Raw genomic sequence first — 18,830 nt, forward strand, 5'->3', positions numbered from 1 at the left:
TCTTTCCTGGGCCTGCAGATTTAAGCTACCTACCTGTACCTGCTCAGTGTATGTGCTGTCTGCCAAAGTGTGTTGGAAGTGCATACCGGGAGCCAGCCAGAGTTGGGGGTAATGTGGGTGAGGTATGCTAAGAGCTGGGGGTACCTAGGGGGCCAACTGGGGGTGTCAATTGAAAAAATGTACAACATGAGGACTGCGAGTTCAGTTTAATTTGGGGACTTACTGAGGACTATGGCCCAGGAGACAGCCTCTCAGATAGCTCTGAGGAAATGTTCCATAAAGGTGGGAGGAGGTCTGCTCCTTTGTGATTTTGGTGACGGAGCATTTGCGTGATCAAGCACACATCTTAGTAGAAGGTTGCTGCAAGTCACAAGGGGCAGAGTTTATTGCGTTTTTAGCTATGAGAAGATACGAGAATTTGGGCTCATAAAACTTCTGAAAACATCTATCTGAGGCTGTGAAAACAAGTGTAGTGACTATGATCATGAGCTTTGGAAAGTTTTGGCCCTCCAAACGCATCAGAAATCTTTAGGAAAGTGAGCTGAAGTTACAGCTCCTTCACAAGAGAATAGCCTGGGTTGCTAAAGGAAATCTAAGTTCAAAGCATTTTTGGCATCTTTCATCTATAGCATGTCTAAGCCTCCTTATTTTGCAGTTTCCCAACATGCTCTTGTGTAGTCTTTGGGGGAATGGACCAAAAGCCGTATGGGACCAGGAAAAGCTTCCACATGATTCCAAGTGAACCAATAGTTAAATGAAAAATGGTTAACCACAAGAAATTATGGGTAAATATCTCACCCTAGCAGGCAAGCAGGAACCAGATTATGGAGAAACATGAAATACACAGTGCAATAGGCATATTAAAAAATCTGCCTCAGACAATCAAAAATACAAATTAAATCAGTAAGAAATTACCATTTTTTCTCACAAAAATGGCAAAAGATTTCTTAACATAATGGTCAAAAAGAAATGAGACACATATACTTATAAACTGCTGGTAAATATATACCTGGTATAACCACTCTGCAAAATGATTTAGCAGTATATACATATATATGTATGTATATACATACAAATGTATGTATATACTATCTATGTCTACAGGAGGGCTTCCCTGGTGACCCAACGGTAAAGAATCCACCTGACAATGCAGAAGACACAGATCTGGGAAGATCCTATATGCTGCAGAGCAGCTAAGTCCATGTACAACAACTACTGATCCAGCCCTCTAGAGCTTGGGAGCTGCAACTACGGAAGCCCACATGCCCTTGAGCCCATGCTCTGCAACAACAGAAGCCACCGCAATGAAAAGCCCGCACACCACAACTAGAGAAGTCCCTGCTCACCGCAACTAGATAAAGTCCACGCAACGAAGACCTAGCACAGCCAAATAAATAAATAAAAGTCTACAGGAGTCATACTCTTGTTGTTGGTGAAACCACTGCTAAAAATTTTCCCCTAAGGACATAATAAAAGATATGAACAGAGACTTATGCCAAGTTATTCATCACATTCTTCTTCATACCTAGAAAAAAACTGAAAACAATCCAAATGTTTAATCTTGGGGACTCGTCAAAAGGCATTCAAAGATATTCATGGGATGAAATATCACACCAACATGAAAATGGTATGTTTGAAGACTTTTTTAACAATCTGAAAAATACTCAACATGTCCACTTGAGTATGTGAATCATATTCAAGACAGTCTTCTGTACTATTTCAATGGTTTTTAAAGTATTAGCGATTAAAGACAGAAAGAAGATACATCAAAATACGAATTATGGTTGTCTCAGAAGGGTTTTCTTTGTTTTTGGTATTTTCCAATTTTAAACAATGAATATGTATAACTTTTATAATCAGAAAAACCACCAAAATGTTGTTGAGTCACTAAGTCATGTCTGATTGTTTGCAAACCCATGAATTGTAGCCGCCAGCCTCATTCTATCCATGGGATTATCCAGGCAAGAATACGGGAGTGGGTTGCATTTCCTACTCCAGAGGATCTTCCTGACCCAGGGATTGAACTCGAGTCTCCCGTATTAGCAGGCAGATTCTTCACTGCTGAGCCACAGGGGAAGCCCCAAATTAAAATTAAACATTATATTTACAATTCTGATATTATGGAAATTATACTAATTTTGCATTTTATGAGTTTTAGGGGTCTTTAGAATTTTTTAGGTAACCTCATTTTCTTTCCAGTCAAGTAACTACATTTTTTTGATGTATATTATTCTCTATAATAAGCTGTGGACTAATTTAGCATTCATGTTGCATTTTAATTCAAAATGCAGACATTATTACAACAGTATAATCAGATCACATTTTGGCTTTCCCATAATAAGATTTTAAAAAACCCAACTCTAGACATGATTTCTTAAGACAGAGCCACTTTTCCTGGAATAATTGCCCCCTTGTCCTTCCCATGTTAAGGAAAGAGCCTCTGTATAGAGCAGCCTCCTGGCTGAATATCTACTCTCACTATGACAGGGACCCCTGCACATCTGCAGGTCAGATCACTCTTCTGATCACAGACATTCTTTTCTATTCTGGAAGTTCCTTTCATTAGGACTAAATATTATGGGTCATATAGCCATTTGTGACTCCTTCCATAACTCAAATTTGGAAAGTTCCCAGTCTTTCCAAGCAACACAGAGATGATCCTAAGGTAATACATGGATCTAACCTCACCTCTTCTAGGATCCTCTCTCCACTCCTTCTGCCCTGATTTGCATCCTTTATCCTCTGGTGATGTTATGTCAATATGCCTTTGTTCCCATAGTTTACTGCAAAAGACATTTTTTTCTCTGTCCCACATCGACACATATTTTTCTGAAGTTGCCCCCTTTCCCACCTTTTAGATCATCAGCATGTTGAGAACTTGACCCTACATATGGTACATTTGCAATCAATAGTCAATTACTGATAACATTTCTCTGAATTCCCTCCACAGCCCACAATTTGCCAAGACTGTACGAAGAAATATTCACGCCAAGATTAAGGTCTATCCTTTCCTTACCTGCACCTGTGCACCACATTTGTGGCGGGTGTCTTGACGGGCAGCGGCAGGTCTTTGGTGTAGGCTGCACTGAGGGTCAGCGTGTCACTCTCACAGGTCAGGGAGATCAGGACCAGGCGGGGTTCCTGGCGAGCTGTAACCATATTCCCCTCCTTGTTGATCACAAGCCAAAACCTGCCATTTTCAAAACACAAGATATTCAAGGACCACCATGACAGACAGCCCATCTCTGGGGGGGCTTCAGGGGTGCACCATCATCTTTGATTTCCTCACTGTAAGCCTCATGTGTCTGTGCATCTGTCTGTCCTAAACATCAGTTCATCAGTCCAGCAAGACCAAATCTGTCAGTTCATTTCATAGTGTTTAATAATCACTCATGCATCGAACAAAATATCTGCAGAACATTCTGAGCTCCTTGATGGCACAAAAATCAAAGTTATATCTTCATCTCAATTGCCCTAAGTAGATGATATCTCAGAGAAAGACGAGGAAGCATGGTGCCTGGCACCAGGAGGCATTCCTGCTGATGGAAACAAGACACTGCAGTATTGTCCACAGACTGTGGAGTCGAGCTGAACAGCAATCAATGCCACTTACACTTCACCAAATCCACTCCCACCTTTCAAAAAAGTTAGCTGTGACTTCTGCAATTTATCAAAAGGGCTATTGTTAATGTGGACAATATTCTTTTCTGGCTCAGTACTCAGGGTCTAGAGGTACTTCTCAGAACAAACAGAAATAGAGAAAGAAGAGCAAAAGAAAGAACTGTTTCCAGGAAAAAAAAAATAAAAATGATGCATTTGCATAGAGGGCGCTTCAGCTATCCAGGAAGCTAGACACACTAACATTTTGGTCATTTCCATTGAATGGAAATACCCTGATGCTGGGAAAGACAGAAGGCCGGAGGAGAAGGGGACAACAGAGGATGAGATAGTTGGATGGCATCACCGACTCAATGGACATGAGTTTGAGTCAACTCCGGGAGTTGGTAATGGACAGGGAGGCCTGGCGTGCTGCAGTCCATGGGGTCACAAACAGTTAGTGTGACTGAACTGAACTGAAGATTCACACTGAGTGGAATGATTATGACTGGAGTCAGCTTGTGTTTCTTTTTTTCTTTTGCATGTATCTTTTTTTTGGCCATTCATATTTTTTTATTTTTCATTTTCTTAATTTTTATAATGTTGTGCTGGTTTCTGCCATGTGAGTGAGTGAGTGAGTGAAGGCGCTCAGTCGTGTCCAACTCTTTGCGACCCCGTGGACTGTAGCCCACCAGGCTCCCCCGTCCATGGGATTCTCCAGGCAGGAATACTGGAGTGGGTTGCCATTTCCTTCTCCAGGGGATCTTCCCGACCCAAGGATCGAACCCAGGTCTCCCGCATTGCAGGCAGACTCTTTAACCTCTGAGCCACCAGGGGTTTCTGCCATACAACAATGCAAATCAGCTGTAATTATACACACATCCCGTCCCTCCAGAGCCTCACTCCCTTCCTGCCATCCCATCCCTCCAGTTTATCACAGACTGCCAGACTGGGTTCCCCATGCCACACAGCGACTTCTCACCAGCTATCCATCTTACACCTGATAGTATATATACACTGATGCTACTTTCTCCATTTGTCCCACTCTCTCCCTCCCCTGAGATCCACAGACATAAGTAAAAAATATGGCAGATACTCAAGATCACCACCTCCAGCAGGTAGATGAGTTGCTCAGCCCTGCTAAAAAATAAACTTAGTGTAAGACCTGTCCTAAAGGAACTTCCTCTTAGCAGTTCTTCATCCGGGACACAGATAGTTCTATCCTGTCCCAGATCCCTGGTACTAGCATTTGAATATTCTTTCTGCTAATCCTTCCTTGTAACAGTGGTAGTCTTGTATTTCTAAAATACAAATCTAATCATGTCACCCTCATACAAAGTTCCCCATAGTTCCAGTTTTTAGAATAAAACCCTAACTCTTCTGCAAGACCTTTTACAATCCAGCTGCCCTTCCAGTCATTTTCACCGTCTGTGATCTCACATAGGCCAGCCTTTCTTTTCCTTTTCAATTTTTTCACTGTGGTAAAATACACACAGCATAAAATATCCAGCATATTCTTAGGCATATACCCAAAAGAACTAAAAGCAGGGACTCAAATAGGTACTTGCGCACCAATGCTCACTGCAGCATTATTCACGATGCCAAAAGTAAACACAGTGTAAATCTCCAACAACAGAGAACGGACATGAAAAAAATAGGGTCTTAGACACGACTGAGCGACTTCACTTTTACTTTTCACTTTCATGCATTGGAGAAGGAAATGGCAACCCACTCCAGTGTTCTTGCCTGGAGAATCCCAGGGACGGGGGAGCCTGGTGGGCTGCCATCTATGGGGTCACACAGAGTCGGACACGACTGAAGTGACCTAGCAGCAGCAACAGCAGCAACCATATTTAAGCACAGAATTCAGTGGCATTAAATAATTTCACAGTGTTGTGCAACCATCACCATTATCTATTTCCAAAACCTTTTCATCATCCCAAACAGATACTCTGTATCCATGAAGCAATAATTACTTATTTCATTCCCATCTGGCTATCCCATCCCCTGCCCCTGGCTATCTCTAATTCACGTTCCCTGTCTGTGAATTTGCCTATTCTAGATATTTCATATAACTGGGACGATATAGTGTTTGTCTTTTTATATCTGGCTTATTCACTTAACATGATGTTTTCAAGATCTACGCTGTAGCATGGATTAGAACTTCATTCCTGGGTAAATAATAGAGTGTGTATAGACCACATTTTCAGTTCCAGCTAGGAAGTCCTTCCACTTGTTCCTTCCTCTGGCTTCCCTGGCACTTGTCACATTGAGTCAATTATCATCTAGGACTGCAAGCCTGTGTTTGCTTCTCTTTAACACATTTTCTGATGGGATGATAACAAAAACAGCTCACCTTTCCACTACCTCATGAATTACCCTCTGGGCAGCCAGAAGAGGGAAATTTACAGCCTGCATCTGTCCTGCCTGTTCCCTGCAGAAACTGAGGGCTAGTCTGGGAGGGAGTCTGAAGTGCAGCCTTATAATGAGGCTGAAGCCAGACCCAGAAGAGGACAAAGCTGCTTGCTCTGGGCCCTGGCCATCTTCGCTGAACCCCAGGAATTCACACAGGTCATGACCACCCAAGTAGAATAAAACCACTGTTTACAAAGCACCAGCATGCTAAAGGAAACAAGAACCATGATTCCACTCATGGTGGTGTGGCTCTGAATCTCAGGGGGTTTTTTTGTTTGTTTGTTTTTTGACTCATATGAATGCATGAGAGAATTAGAGAAAATAACATAAGCAATAGCACTTTTTAAGCTGCAAGAAGCTCAAGCTTTAACTGCTGTTATTACGATTATGTGCTCCACCTTGCTATGCTCCTTGAAGGCTGGGCTCCATGGCTCCTTGTGTCCCCAAGTTCTCAAGAGATAATTGCTAAAAATATAGTGGCCAGGACTAAGCCTGTGAAGCTCGCGTTTCCCGCTAGACTAAGTTGAAGTTTGCTCGCGCACCGGCAGACACCTGGGGACAGATGAGAAGATGCCGCACTTACTCTGGAGCGCAAGCCGTTAGAGAGCCGGTGGGAGGTGGAAATACAGCCGTATCCCGAAGGCGGGTCGGGACCCTCGGTCTGCCGTTAGGAGATGATGGTCCCCTTTTCTCTATTTCCTTGCCTGCCCCCGTCACCCACCTCGCCAGATCCCAATTTGTAAGGGAAGGCTCCTGCAGGCCTCCCCCACTGCCGCTGGCGTTCCGAGCCCATCCCGCGAGGTTCCCGCGCCCAGCCCTACCTGTCCCGCAGGTGGCCGCTGCGCAGCCCCAGGGCCGTGCACTCGGCCGCGTCCACCGACACCCCCTTGCAGGACTTGATCGGGTAGATCCACAGCTCGCTCACCATGCCCACCTGCTGCAGCCGCCCGCGCCGCCGGGACCGCGCCCGGCGCCAGGCGACGGCTCCCAGCGCCACCGCGGCCAGTCCCAGGGCGGCCACCCCCAGCCAGCGGGGCCCGGGCGGCGCGGGGAGGCCCGGGCGGGCCAGAGCCGAGGAGCCGGCGGCGCCCATGACCCAGCGATCGCTGGCGCGGCGGGGCCCACCAGGGACGTGCCAACTTGAGCCCGGCGGGAGCGCGCCCGCCGCCCGGGGCTGCTGGGGGAGGTGCGGTCCTTGGCCGAGAGTCCAAAGGGAAGGACGACTTCTGAACCCCTTTCCGGCCGATCGGAATGTCGCGTCCTTCTCCCGAGGGGTGGCCCGGGGGATCTGAGGGTGGGAGGTGGGAGCACCTCCCACCGCCTCCTCCACTTCCGCCGCCTACGGCCGCAAAGCGAGGTACCCTCCCCCGTGATCGCTACAAGTGACCATTTTATTTACGTATTTGTGAGTTGTTTATTTAACCTAAATTTTTTTTAAAGTTCGCAGTACTCATCAGGAAGCCGGCAGATCCCTTTCTTGGTAACAGGGAGCAACTGGCACACGGTGGCCTTCGCAGGGTGCCCGGCTGCCTTCAGCCACTCTCCTCATCTGCGTGCTGCTGGGGCCGGGGAGCTTTGGGTGGGTGGGAATCTGAGGGCGAGACACGCGACCAGGGTCTCGGGACCTGCAAGCCCAGGTATTCAGGGCCGCAGCTGGCAGCTCCGCACAGCAAAGCCGAGCAGAGACTGCCCTCTATAGGACTGCACACTTGGTTGGCTCCTCCAGGCACAAAGCCTCAGAGATGCAGCTGCATTTGCCAGGAACCCCGGCTATGACAGAGGATACTGGCACAAGGTCCCGAGGCTTCTTCAAGGCAGCAGGGGATGTCCTCGATAATCCTTTCGAATTGTGGTGCGGAAGACTCGTGAGAGTCCCTTGGACAGCAAGAACAAACCAGTCAATCCCAAAGGAAATCAACCCTGAATATTCATTGGAAGGACTGATGCAGAAGCTGAAGCTCCTATACTTTGGCCGCCTGATGCGGAAGAGCTGACTCACTGGAAGAGACCCTGATGCTGGGAAAGATTTAAGGCAGGAGAAGGGGCAGCAGAGGATGAGATGGTTGGATGGCATCACTCACTCAATGGACATGAATTTGAGCAAACTCAGGGAGATGGTGAAGGATGGGGAAGCCTGGCGTGCTGCAGTCCATGGGGTCACAAAGAGTGGGACACGACTTAGCAACTGAACAATAACAACAAATCCTTGTAAGGCACTGACGTCAGGCTCTTGTCACAAAATCAGGCCATGTTTGGGACTTTCCTGGTGGCTCAGTGGTTGAGAAGCCACCTGTTAGTGCAGGGGACATGGGTTCGATCCCTGGTAGGGGAACTAAGATCCCACATGCAGCAGGGGCAACTAAGCCGGGGTGCTGCAGCTAGAGAGAAGTCCACACGCTGCAATAAAGAGCCTGTATGCTGAAACTAAGACCCAACGCAGCCAAAAATAAATAAATAGATAAGTACTTTTTAAAAGAAATACCAAGAAAAAGTACAATTGAGAATCACATTTATTCAATATATTCAATGATATTCAAGAAACCACAAAATTATAGGTGAGTTCATTCATTCACATGTTACATCAGTGCGAATTCTTGTTCGGTTTTACCAGAATAGTTAAAAAATTACTTGCATCTAAAAAAAAAAAAAACACACAGGTTCATGATTCCTTCCTCCTATTGTTATTCTCAAAATTCCTTTTGCTTTCAAATCCCATTCTCTTCTTTATCATACTTGGAATTTGTAATGTTTGTCCCTGTCAGTTACAATTACTTTTACATGGCTTAAAAGAGGCATAATCAAAAAAGAAACAAAGTCTGCAGAATAATTTCCATTTCAAATACAACGCAATTCCATAATGGTGAGGACAAAGCCACATGAGCAAAACTCAACAGGACTCAATGGCATTGTAAAACCCAATAAGATGGATTTGTGTGTTAATGTGTTATGGCACTCTGGAGATCTTTTGTTTCCCATTTTTCCTAAAATATACAACAATACATAATAAAAAATAAACATTCAGAAGAAAATTGTAGCTTTTCTGTTGATTCTTTCAACTTTCTTTACTCATCAGTATTAACGGCAGAGACTGAAGAGGTGTAATAGCTACTACCATCACATCCCAAATAATTTTATGGACAATTGTATTTATTTTAAAAGTCTTCATTACCTAAAATCTGTATGAGTTCTCATTCCCAAATCACCTTTAATACTTTCCTTGTATTAACTCAGAACATTCGTAACTCCAAAAAGAGGTTCATTTCCAGGATGAAATGACCGGCTGGGTAATAAGGATTTGCCCAGATAGTGGTGCTGCTGCGGTCAAAAAAGTGCTGATCAATCCCTCTCAGATGCTGAAATCTGAATAAATTGTAAGAATCTCTGATTATTTTTTTTCTCTTACCAGTCATAAATAATTCAAACATGCACAAACCAGTCACTTATTAAGGTTAAAATGTAGGAAATATAAAGTACGTCCTGCACCAAATGACCCTGGCAAAGGCCAGAGCCAAGGATCTTTCTCACATAACAAGTTGGGGGCGGGTGGGAAGAATCACTTTGATAGCAATTGGTCAAAATGCTGAAAAAATGCCTATATTCCACAAGTCAATGATTCCACTTTAGAAATCTAACTTATAGAAAAATAATCTTACAATGCTCTGCATACAACAGTGTGTATGTACTCAGTCACTCAGTCCTATCAGAGTCTTTGCTACCCCAGGGACTGTAGCCCACCAGGCTCCTCAGTCCATGTGATTCTCCAGACAAGAATACTGGAGTGAGCTGCCATTCCCTTCTCCAGGGGATCTTCCCGACCCAGGGATTGAACCCACATCTCTGTGTCTCCTGCATTGGCAGGTGGATTCTTTACCACTGACCTACCTGGGAAGCCACAACTGTGTCTACTAGACTTTTACTGGTAACAAAATTGTATTATAGCCTGACTGTCAAATAGTATAAAGTGGTCTTTAGAAAGTGTCATGTAACGTTAGGAAGCCATCAAAAATTACCTTTGAACAGGTTGGAGGACTATGAAAGTGCTTATGATACATGGTTTATAATTCCTGCTGCTGCTAAGTCGCTTTCAGTCGTGTCTGACTCTGTGCAACCCCATAGACAGCAGCCCACCAGGCTCCCCCGTCCCTGGGATTCTCCAGGCAAGAACACTGGAGTGGGTTGCCATTTCCTTCTCCAATGCATGAAAGTGAAAAGTGAAAGTGAAGTCGCTCAGTCGTGTCTGACCCTTAGCGACCCCATGGACTGCAGCCTACCAGGCTCCTCCGTCCATGGGATAATCCAGGCAAGAGTACTGGAGTGGGGTTCCTAGGTACATATTTATAAGCTCATAATTTATAGGTATACATGTATATGTGTGACATGTGGTATGTGGACAGGAAATGCTGCCTGCCCTTTCAGTAAACAAAAAATGTTGCCCACCAACCCAGTTTTACAAGAATCATGCCATCAGTCCTTGCAGCTGCCCAAGGAAGGTGTGCCCTGAGGGCAATTCAGGATGGCAAAAAAGAGCATTCTGTGCTTTAGATACTGGCCCTAGATAGGTAAGATGCATATCTAAGGAATCATTTCAATGAGCTCAGATTCCTGCATCTTCTCAAACATAGAAAAGTCTAAAATCATTAACTTGAGAGTTCTATTCTTTGTGATTAGCAGTAATCCTTGGATTACTGACTCCTCCATGTGTCTGACTCCTCCCTTACCTCTTTGGAGCAGTTCCTCAGAGCTATCTGAGAGGCTGTCTCCCAGGTTATAGTCCTCAGTAAGATCCTCCAATAAGACTTCACTCACAACTTTTAGGCTGTGCATTTTTCTTTAGTCAACAGATATATATTTGTATATATAAATTATATACAAAAAATACATGGATTACATATGATATATATGATTCTATCATACAGATCATGATATATCATATAGATCATGGCTACCTTAAACAAACGACAAAAAAAAAAAAAACAACCAAAATAAAATTTACAAACAGTAACAATGGGCGATTTTTTCTTCTACATTTCTGATGTCTTCAACATTCGCTGTGATGATCATGAATTGCATTTATAATGGAACAGATAAACTTCTATATAATAGTATTTTAAAAGGACCAAAAAAACCAACTCAAGTAACCCTTGTACAAGTAGTAACAGCTATTTTTTTTAAGGACTTTAATCAACCTGTTGGAAAAAGGAGACCCTCCAGAATCAGAAACCATAGTAGGCTCACCATCAAAGTAAAGGAGCAAGGTTATTGTCTTTAAAGCCCAACAGAAATGCCCACCAGAGAGGAAGCCCTTGGTGCCATTGAGGGGTAGGCAGTAGGGATGACTAGATACCATGTTCCCCAGGTGGGACTCTGAGGGGCTGACACTTAACCCTCTTGAAGTGGAAGCATGTTCAGAGCAAAGAAGCAGGAGACAGCCATCAGGAAGCACTCGGGGTCTGTGCAGGGGAGCGGTGATGAAAAAGCTAGAAGGGAACTTAGGACCAAAGATCAAACAGCACCTGTGGCATGCTGACGACCTGACTCTCCATACTGCCTCTCTGCACCCGTGACCTCCACCCCACTTAAGTCACATGCTGTCACACCTGCCCGACCTTTCCTCTCTTTCCCACTTCCAGTCCGTCCCACACACAGCTCTTAGAAAGACCTTCCAAAAGCACCGTTTTTTAACATATTTATTTATTTGGCTGTCAGGCCTTAGTTGCGGCTGCTGCTGCTAAGTCACTTCAGTCATGTCCGACTCTGTGCAACCCCATAGACGGCAGCCCACCAGGCTCCCCTGTCCCTGGGATTCTCCAGGCAAGAACATTGGAGTGGGTTGCCATTTTCTTCTCCAATGCATGAAAGTGAAAAGTTAAAGTGAAGTCGCTCAGTCGTGTCCGACCCTTAGCGACCCCATGGACTGCAGCCTACCAGGCTCCTGCGTCCATGGGATTTTCCAGGCAAAAGTACTGGAGTGGGGTGCCATTGCCTTCTCCGTTAGTTGCGGCAGGCAGGATATTTCATTGGAGCTCACAGATTCTATAGCTGTAGCATGTGGGCTCAGTTCAGCTCTGCAGCTTGTGGGATCTTAGTTCCCTGTCCATGGATAAAACTTCCCCTGCATTGCAGAGCAGATGTTTAACCACTGGACCACCAGGGAATTCCCTTAAGAAGCTTTAACAGGCTTCATGTGTCCTCTTAGTTGACCTGAATCTTTGTTCATTGCCCTTTGAAATGCTGATTATCACATCTACCTCATGGAGACCCTACAAGGACTGGAAAAGGTAACATGTTATCTTAGGCTCTCTAACACAAGGTCTCCTGGGAGTGGAGACAACTGAAAACAGCTGGGTATGAGCAAAACATGGGTGTTCCTTGCTTCCAACCACTGCAACACAAAAGGATCTGATTCTGAGGGGGTTTGAGACTGAGCAACACAGTGGAGTATCCACCAGAGAGCAGACAGAACGGAAACCACCATTACAGAAAGCTATCCAAACTCACCACTTGGATCACAGCCTTGTCTAACTCATGAAACTGTGAGCCATGCCACGTAGAGTTCTGACAAAATGTGGTCCATGGGAGAAGGAAATGGCAAACCACCTCAGTATTCTTGCCTTGAGAACCCCATGAACAGTATGAAAAGGCAAAAAGATAGGATACTGAAAGATGAACTTCCCTGGTCAGTAGGTGCCCAATATGCTACTGGAGATGAGTAGAGAAATAAATCCATAAAGAATGAAGAAGCTGAGCCAAAGCAGAAACAATGCCCAGTTGTGGATGTGACTGGTGATGGAAGCAAAGTCTGATGCTGTAAAGAACAATATTGCATAGGAACCTGGAATGTTAGGTCCATGGATCAAGGTAAATTGGAAGTGGTCAAACAGGAGATGGCAAGAGTGAACATCGACATTTTAGGAATCAGTGAACTCAAATGGACTGGAATGGGTGAATTTAATTCAGATGACCATTATATCTACTACTGTGGGCAAGAATCCCTTAGAAGAAATAGAGTAGCCCTCACGGTCAACAAAAGAGTCTGAAATGCAGTACTTGAAATGCAGTCTGAAATGCAGTCTCAAAAACGAAAGAATGATCTCTGTTTGTTTCCAAGGCAAACCATTCAATAGTAATCCAAATCTATACCCCAAGCACCAATGCTGAAAAAGCTGAAGTTGAATGATTCTGTGAAGACCTACAAGACCTTCTAGAACTAACACCCAAAAAAGATGACCTTTATATCACAGGGGACTGGGAAGAAAAAGTAGGAAGTCAAGAAACACCTGGCGTAAGAGTCAAATTTGGCCTTGGAATACAGAATGAAGCAGGGCAAAGGCTAATAGAGTTTTGCCAAGAGAACACACTGGTCATGGCAAACACCCTCTTCCAACAACACAAGAGAAGACTCTACACATGGACATCACCAGATGGTCAATACCGAAATCAGGTTGATTATATTCTTTGCAGCCAAAGATGGAGAAGCTCTATACAGTCAGAAAAAATAAAACCAGGAGCTGACTGTGTCTCAGATCATGAATTCCATATTGCCAAATTCAGACTTAAATTGAAGAAAGTAGGGAAAACCACCGGACCATTCAGGTAGGACCTAAATCAAATCCTTTAAGATTATACAGTGGAAGTGACAAATAGATTCATGGGATTAGATCTGATGGATAGAATGTCTGAAGAGCTATGGACAGAGGTTCGTAACATTATATAGGAAGCAGTGATCAAAACCATCCCCAAGAAGAAATGCAAAAAAGGCAAAATGGTTGTCTGAGGAGGCCTTACAAATAGCTGAGAAAAGAAGAGAAGTGAAACTCAAAGGAGAAAAAGAAAGATATACCCATTTGAATGCAGAGTTCCAAAGAAAATCAAGGAGAGATAAGAAAGCCTTCTTCAGTGATCAGTGCGGAAAAAAAATGGAGGAGAACAATAGAATGGGAAAGACTAGAGATAGCTTCAAGAAAATTAGAGATACCAAGGGAACATTTCATGCAAAGATGGGCACAATAAAGGACAGAAACAGTATGGACCTAACAGAAGCAGAAGATACTAAGAAATATGCCGTGTTTACTTCTCAGTAAGTTGCTCAGTCATGTCCAAAACTCTTTGCAACCCCATGCACTGTAGCCTGACACGTTCCTCTATCCATGGGATTCTCCAGGCAAGAATACTAGAGTGGGTTGCCATTTCCTCCTCCAGGTGATCTTCCCAACCCAGGGATCAAACCCAGGTCTTCTACACTGTAGGCAGACTCTTTACTGTCTGAGCCACTAGGGAAGTCACATAGAAGAGGTAGCAAGAATACACAGAACAAAATAGATTTTAATGACCCAGATAACCATGATGGTGTGTTCACTCATCTAGAGCCAGACATACTGGAATGTGAAGTCAACTGGGCCTTAGGAAGCATCACTACGAACAAAGCCAGTGAAGGTGATAGAATTCTAGCTGAGCTATTACAAATCCTAAAAGATGATGCTATGAAAGTGCTGCACTCAATATGCCAGCAAATTTGGAAAACTCAGCAGTGGCCACAGGACTGGAAAAGGTCAGTTTTCATTTCAATCCCTAAGTAAGGTAATGCTAAAGAATGTTCAAACTACCGCACAATTGCACTCACCTCACACACTAGCAAATACTCAAAATTCTCCAAGCTAGGCTTCAACAGTGCATGAACTGAGAACTTCCACATGTTCAAGCTGAATTTAGAAAGGGCAGAGGAACCAGAGATCAAATTGCCAACATCTATTGGATCATAGAACAAATAAGAGAATTCCAAAAAACATCTACTTCTGCTTTATTGACTATGACAAAGCCTTTGACTGTGGGGATCACAAGAAACTGTGGAAAATTCTTCAAGAGATAGGAATACCAGACCATCTTATCTGCCTCCTGAGAAATTTGTATGCAGGTCAAGAAGCAACAGTTAGAACCAGATATGGAACAACGGACTGGTTCCAAATTGGGAAAGGAGTATGTAAAAGCTGTGTATTTTCACCTTGCTTATTTAAATTATATGCAGAGTACATCATGCCAAATGCTGGACTGGATGAAGCCCAAGCTGGAATCAAGACTGCAGGGAGAAGTATCAATAACCTCAGATATGCAGTTGACACCACCCTTAGGGCAGAAAGCAAAGAGGAACTAAAAAACAGCCTCTTGATGAAAGTGAAAGAGGAGAGTGAAAAAGCTGGCTTAAAACTCAACATTCAAAAGATCATGGCATCTGATCCCATCACTTCATGGCAAATAGATAGGGAAACAATGAAAATAGTGACAGACTTATTTTCTTGGGCTCCAAAATCACTGCAGATGGTGACTGCAGTCATGAAATTAAAAGATGCCTGCTCCTTGGAAGAAAAGCTATGATAAACCTAGACAGCATATTAAAAAGCAGAGACATTACTTTGCCAACAAAGGTCTGTCTAGTCAAGGTATGGTTTTTCCAGTAGTCATGTATGGATGTGAGAGTTGGACTATAAATAAAGCTGAGTGCCGAAGAATTGATGCTTTTGAACTGTGGTGTTGGAGAAGACTCTTGAGAGTCCCTTGGACTGCAAGGAGACCCAACCAGTCCATCCCAAAGGAAATCAGTCCTGGGTGTTCATTGGAAGGACTGATGTTGAAGCTGAAACTCCAATACTTTGGCCACCTGATACAAAGAACTGACTCATTGGAAAAGACCCTGATGCTGGGAAAGACTGAGGCAGGAAGAGACGGGGGCGACAGAGGATGAGATGGTTGGATGGCATCATCGACTTGATGGGCATGAGTTTGAGCAAAGTCCAGGTGTTTGTGATGCACAGGGAAGCCTAGCGTGCTGCAGTCCATGGGGTGGCAAATAGTTGGACATGACTGAGTGACTGAACTGAACACAGTGGACCCCTATTTGCTAAGGTACCCCTGAGACCACTGGTTTCTTCAAATGCAGAAAACATGTGAAAGATGTTGGCTCAGGCATCAATCCAGGTGCAGTTAATGGTGGCCTGACCAGCAGGGATACATAATCAGGTCAAGTTAGATGACTCAGGCTTGAGTCCACTTCCCCAGATGCTTTTAGAAATGGTAGGTACTTGGGAATTTCACAAGATTTTCTGTAGTATTTACTTTACTTGATTGAATCCAAGATACATCAATCCTAGGATAACACCATTATTTTGTGCACATTAAGGTTTTTCTAAAAGACATCTTGAGGGACTTCTCTAGCTGTCCAGTGGCTAAGACTCCAAGCACTCAATGCAGGGGGCCCAGGTTCGATCCCTGGTTAGGGAATTAGATCCTATGAGACTTGGACTATAAAGAAAGCTGAGTGCTGAAGAATTGATGCTTTTGAACTGTGGTGTTGGAGAAGACTCTTGAGAGTCCCTTGGACTGCAAGGAGACCCAACCAGTCCATCCTAAAGGAAATCAGTCCTGGGTGTTCATTGGAAGGACTGATGTTGAAGCTGAAACTCCAATACTTTGGCCACCTGATGTGAAGAGCTGACTCATTGGAAAAGACCCTGATGCTGGGAAAGATTGAGGGCAGGAGGAGAAGGGGAAGACAGAGGATGAGATGGTTGGATGGCATCTCCGACTCAATGGACATGGGTTTGGGTGAACTCCGGGAGTTGGTGATGGACAGGGAGGCCTGGGGTGCTACAGTCCAGGGGGTCACAAAGAGTTGGACAAGACTGAGCGACTGAACTGAACCGAACTGATATCATAACTAAGAGTTTGCATGCTGCAACAAAGATCGAAGATGTCTCATGCCACAACTAAGACCCAGCACAATCAAATACAATTTTTTATTAAAAAAATAAAAGACTTTAAAATGTTATAAGAGGTTTTATGATCTCAGAGGTTTTAAAATGTGGGGAAAACAGGCATTGTAGAACTGAAGAAATACGTAACATGTATGTATAATATCATATGAAAGATGAAATATGGTTATGTACATGCCTGACCATCACCAGTAGAAGTTTCTTTTTTGTCCAGCCTCTAGCATCTTTACATTCAGTACGGCATCTGACACTGGGCCTTACATGGAGGACTTGTTGGTGTGATGACAAGAAAGATCATAGCTCTTATTCATGGACCACTTTGCAGGCAATGCTGCAACTTCATACAAATTAACTTTCAAAATTATTGGTCGTTTTTGCGACTACTACTATTATTCCCACTTTGCAGATAAGGGCAATGAGGCTAAGAGGCATCAAACAACTCAACCAAGGTGGGAAAGGGGCCTGCTAGGGTTACATATCCAAATCTACTTAAGGCTCAGTCCAGATGGTCTTGCCATGGGTCCTGAAGGATGGGCAGGCCAGAAGGTGAGAAAGCCAGACCAGGATTAGAAAGAAAGCTACTCAAGAGTTTTGGAGATGAAGTGACTTTAAAATCAGGGTTCTGGATATTGTGAGGAGAGTTACTTATAAACTTCAGTTTGAAGTCTTCTGACTGACTTCCCCATTCCTATAATTTAGGGGGTAGGCATTTTGCTCCAGGAGTCTGAATTTTATTTGACCTGATGAACTCAAGGTTAAAACACCCTTTTATTTCTTGAGATTCAGAATCCAGGCACCCTGCCCTGTTGCACTGACTTTTTTCAAACCTTATATCATATTTTTTAACTACATTTGATAAAAATCATTTGATTTAACATATTTTCCCCAAGTTGACTTTGAATAGTCTATGTATTTCCCCTTCACTTTTCTATCAGAGACAGAAAAAACAAATCTAAAACTCTGGAGAATCATTCACTTACTTATTTCTTCATGATATTCCCGAACAAACCAGGACCCAAACCTGTCTTTCTGCTGGGGCTCCTGCATCCACATTGTATATAACTGGCTGGGGAACTGGGAGGGAGGAGGAACGCTGATTGCTGAAGGGAATAAAAACAAAGGTCAAGGGCCCCCCTGGTGGCCCAGTGGTTAAGACTCCACACTCCCAGTGCGGGGGGCAGGGAGTTCAATCCCTGGTCAGGGAACTAGATCCCACATGCCACAACGAAAGATCCTGCAGGCTGCAACAGAGATCAAAGAAGATCCTGCGTGCTGCAACTAAGATCTGGTACAGCCAAATAAATAAATAAATATTTTTAAAAGGAAAAGTTCTTCAAAACAAATAAATAAAGGGCATTTTCCAGCTCCAAAGATAAGAACAGAAACTGCTCATTCTCCCAGGAGTTACAGCAGCAGAATAGAAAAACATCTCCATCCAAGAAAATGTGGCCCAGGCTTCAAGGCACTGCACTCCTGAAGCAAAGACTGCCCTTTACCTGGTGGTTCTGTCACTGCACCATCTGGTACACGGGGTCACCAACTTTCAGGCTTCCAATTTTTTCCACCGAGTAATAGATTCCAAACAGTGGGGACGACTTGTAAATTGACTTCTCAGAAGGATCACACAGGCGGTAACTGAAAGAAGCAAAAATTCACCCTCAGGCACAAGAAGGGAATAATCTAGGTGCTCTCAATGGAATTCAGCTTCCATGCTCAGCTTCTCTATAAATAACGAGCAAACCTTTTCTAAAATGTGGACAGAGAAGTCTGGGTAAGTCGAACGGCAAATAAACCTGGTTTTTCTAGAATATCCTGAGAGTCTAAACAATTTTTCTGTGGCTTCAGTTTGAAGTCCCAATGAAAAACTTGTATGTGTCACTTAAAATACTTTGCATGCATACCTTCAGCTTCACAAACATGGGAAATCAGTGCTCATACAATCTCACAGCGGACCTGCCCTGAACTCCAGGCTTTCTGCCCCTCCACGGTTATAAGTCCAAGCCTGGGATCTTTGAAAAAACTGAAGACAGAGGTGCTGTTGGCAGGTGGACTGGG

General features: G+C 44.0%; 2 protein-coding genes across 7 annotated transcripts in view; both read right to left on the reverse strand.

Moving 5' to 3' along the window:
• MTARC1 (mitochondrial amidoxime reducing component 1) overlaps positions 1 to 7,399 on the reverse strand; it is a 31,756-nt gene extending 24,357 nt beyond the window's left edge. For 2 of the 5 annotated variants that reach the window (XM_044943168.1, XM_025286079.2), the window contains exons 1-2: positions 6,834 to 7,399; positions 3,017 to 3,190 (exon numbers count right to left, since the gene is read on the reverse strand). In XM_044943168.1, coding sequence (XP_044799103.1) covers positions 3,017 to 3,190; positions 6,834 to 7,105 — 446 coding nt within the window. In that variant the 5' untranslated portion in view covers positions 7,106 to 7,399. The remainder of the gene's footprint in view (positions 1 to 3,016; positions 3,191 to 6,833) is intronic. The other 3 variants (XM_044943169.2, XM_025286078.3, XM_006080635.4) reach the window with 3 other exon arrangements.
• A 1,105-nt stretch (positions 7,400 to 8,504) lies between these two features.
• The window catches only part of MTARC2 (mitochondrial amidoxime reducing component 2), a 43,814-nt gene continuing 33,488 nt past the window's right edge, over positions 8,505 to 18,830 (reverse strand). Inside the window, exons 7-8 of one of the 2 annotated variants that reach the window (XM_044943170.1) lie at positions 18,272 to 18,410; positions 8,505 to 8,646 (exon numbers count right to left, since the gene is read on the reverse strand). In XM_044943170.1, coding sequence (XP_044799105.1) covers positions 18,284 to 18,410 — 127 coding nt within the window. In that variant the 3' untranslated portion in view covers positions 8,505 to 8,646; positions 18,272 to 18,283. Of the gene's footprint in view, positions 9,373 to 18,271; positions 18,411 to 18,830 lie in introns of both variants that reach the window. The other variant, XM_006080636.3, reaches the window with a different exon arrangement.

This window comes from Bubalus bubalis, chromosome 5, assembly GCF_019923935.1.
Source record: "Bubalus bubalis isolate 160015118507 breed Murrah chromosome 5, NDDB_SH_1, whole genome shotgun sequence".
Classification (NCBI taxonomy): domain Eukaryota; kingdom Metazoa; phylum Chordata; class Mammalia; order Artiodactyla; family Bovidae; genus Bubalus; species Bubalus bubalis.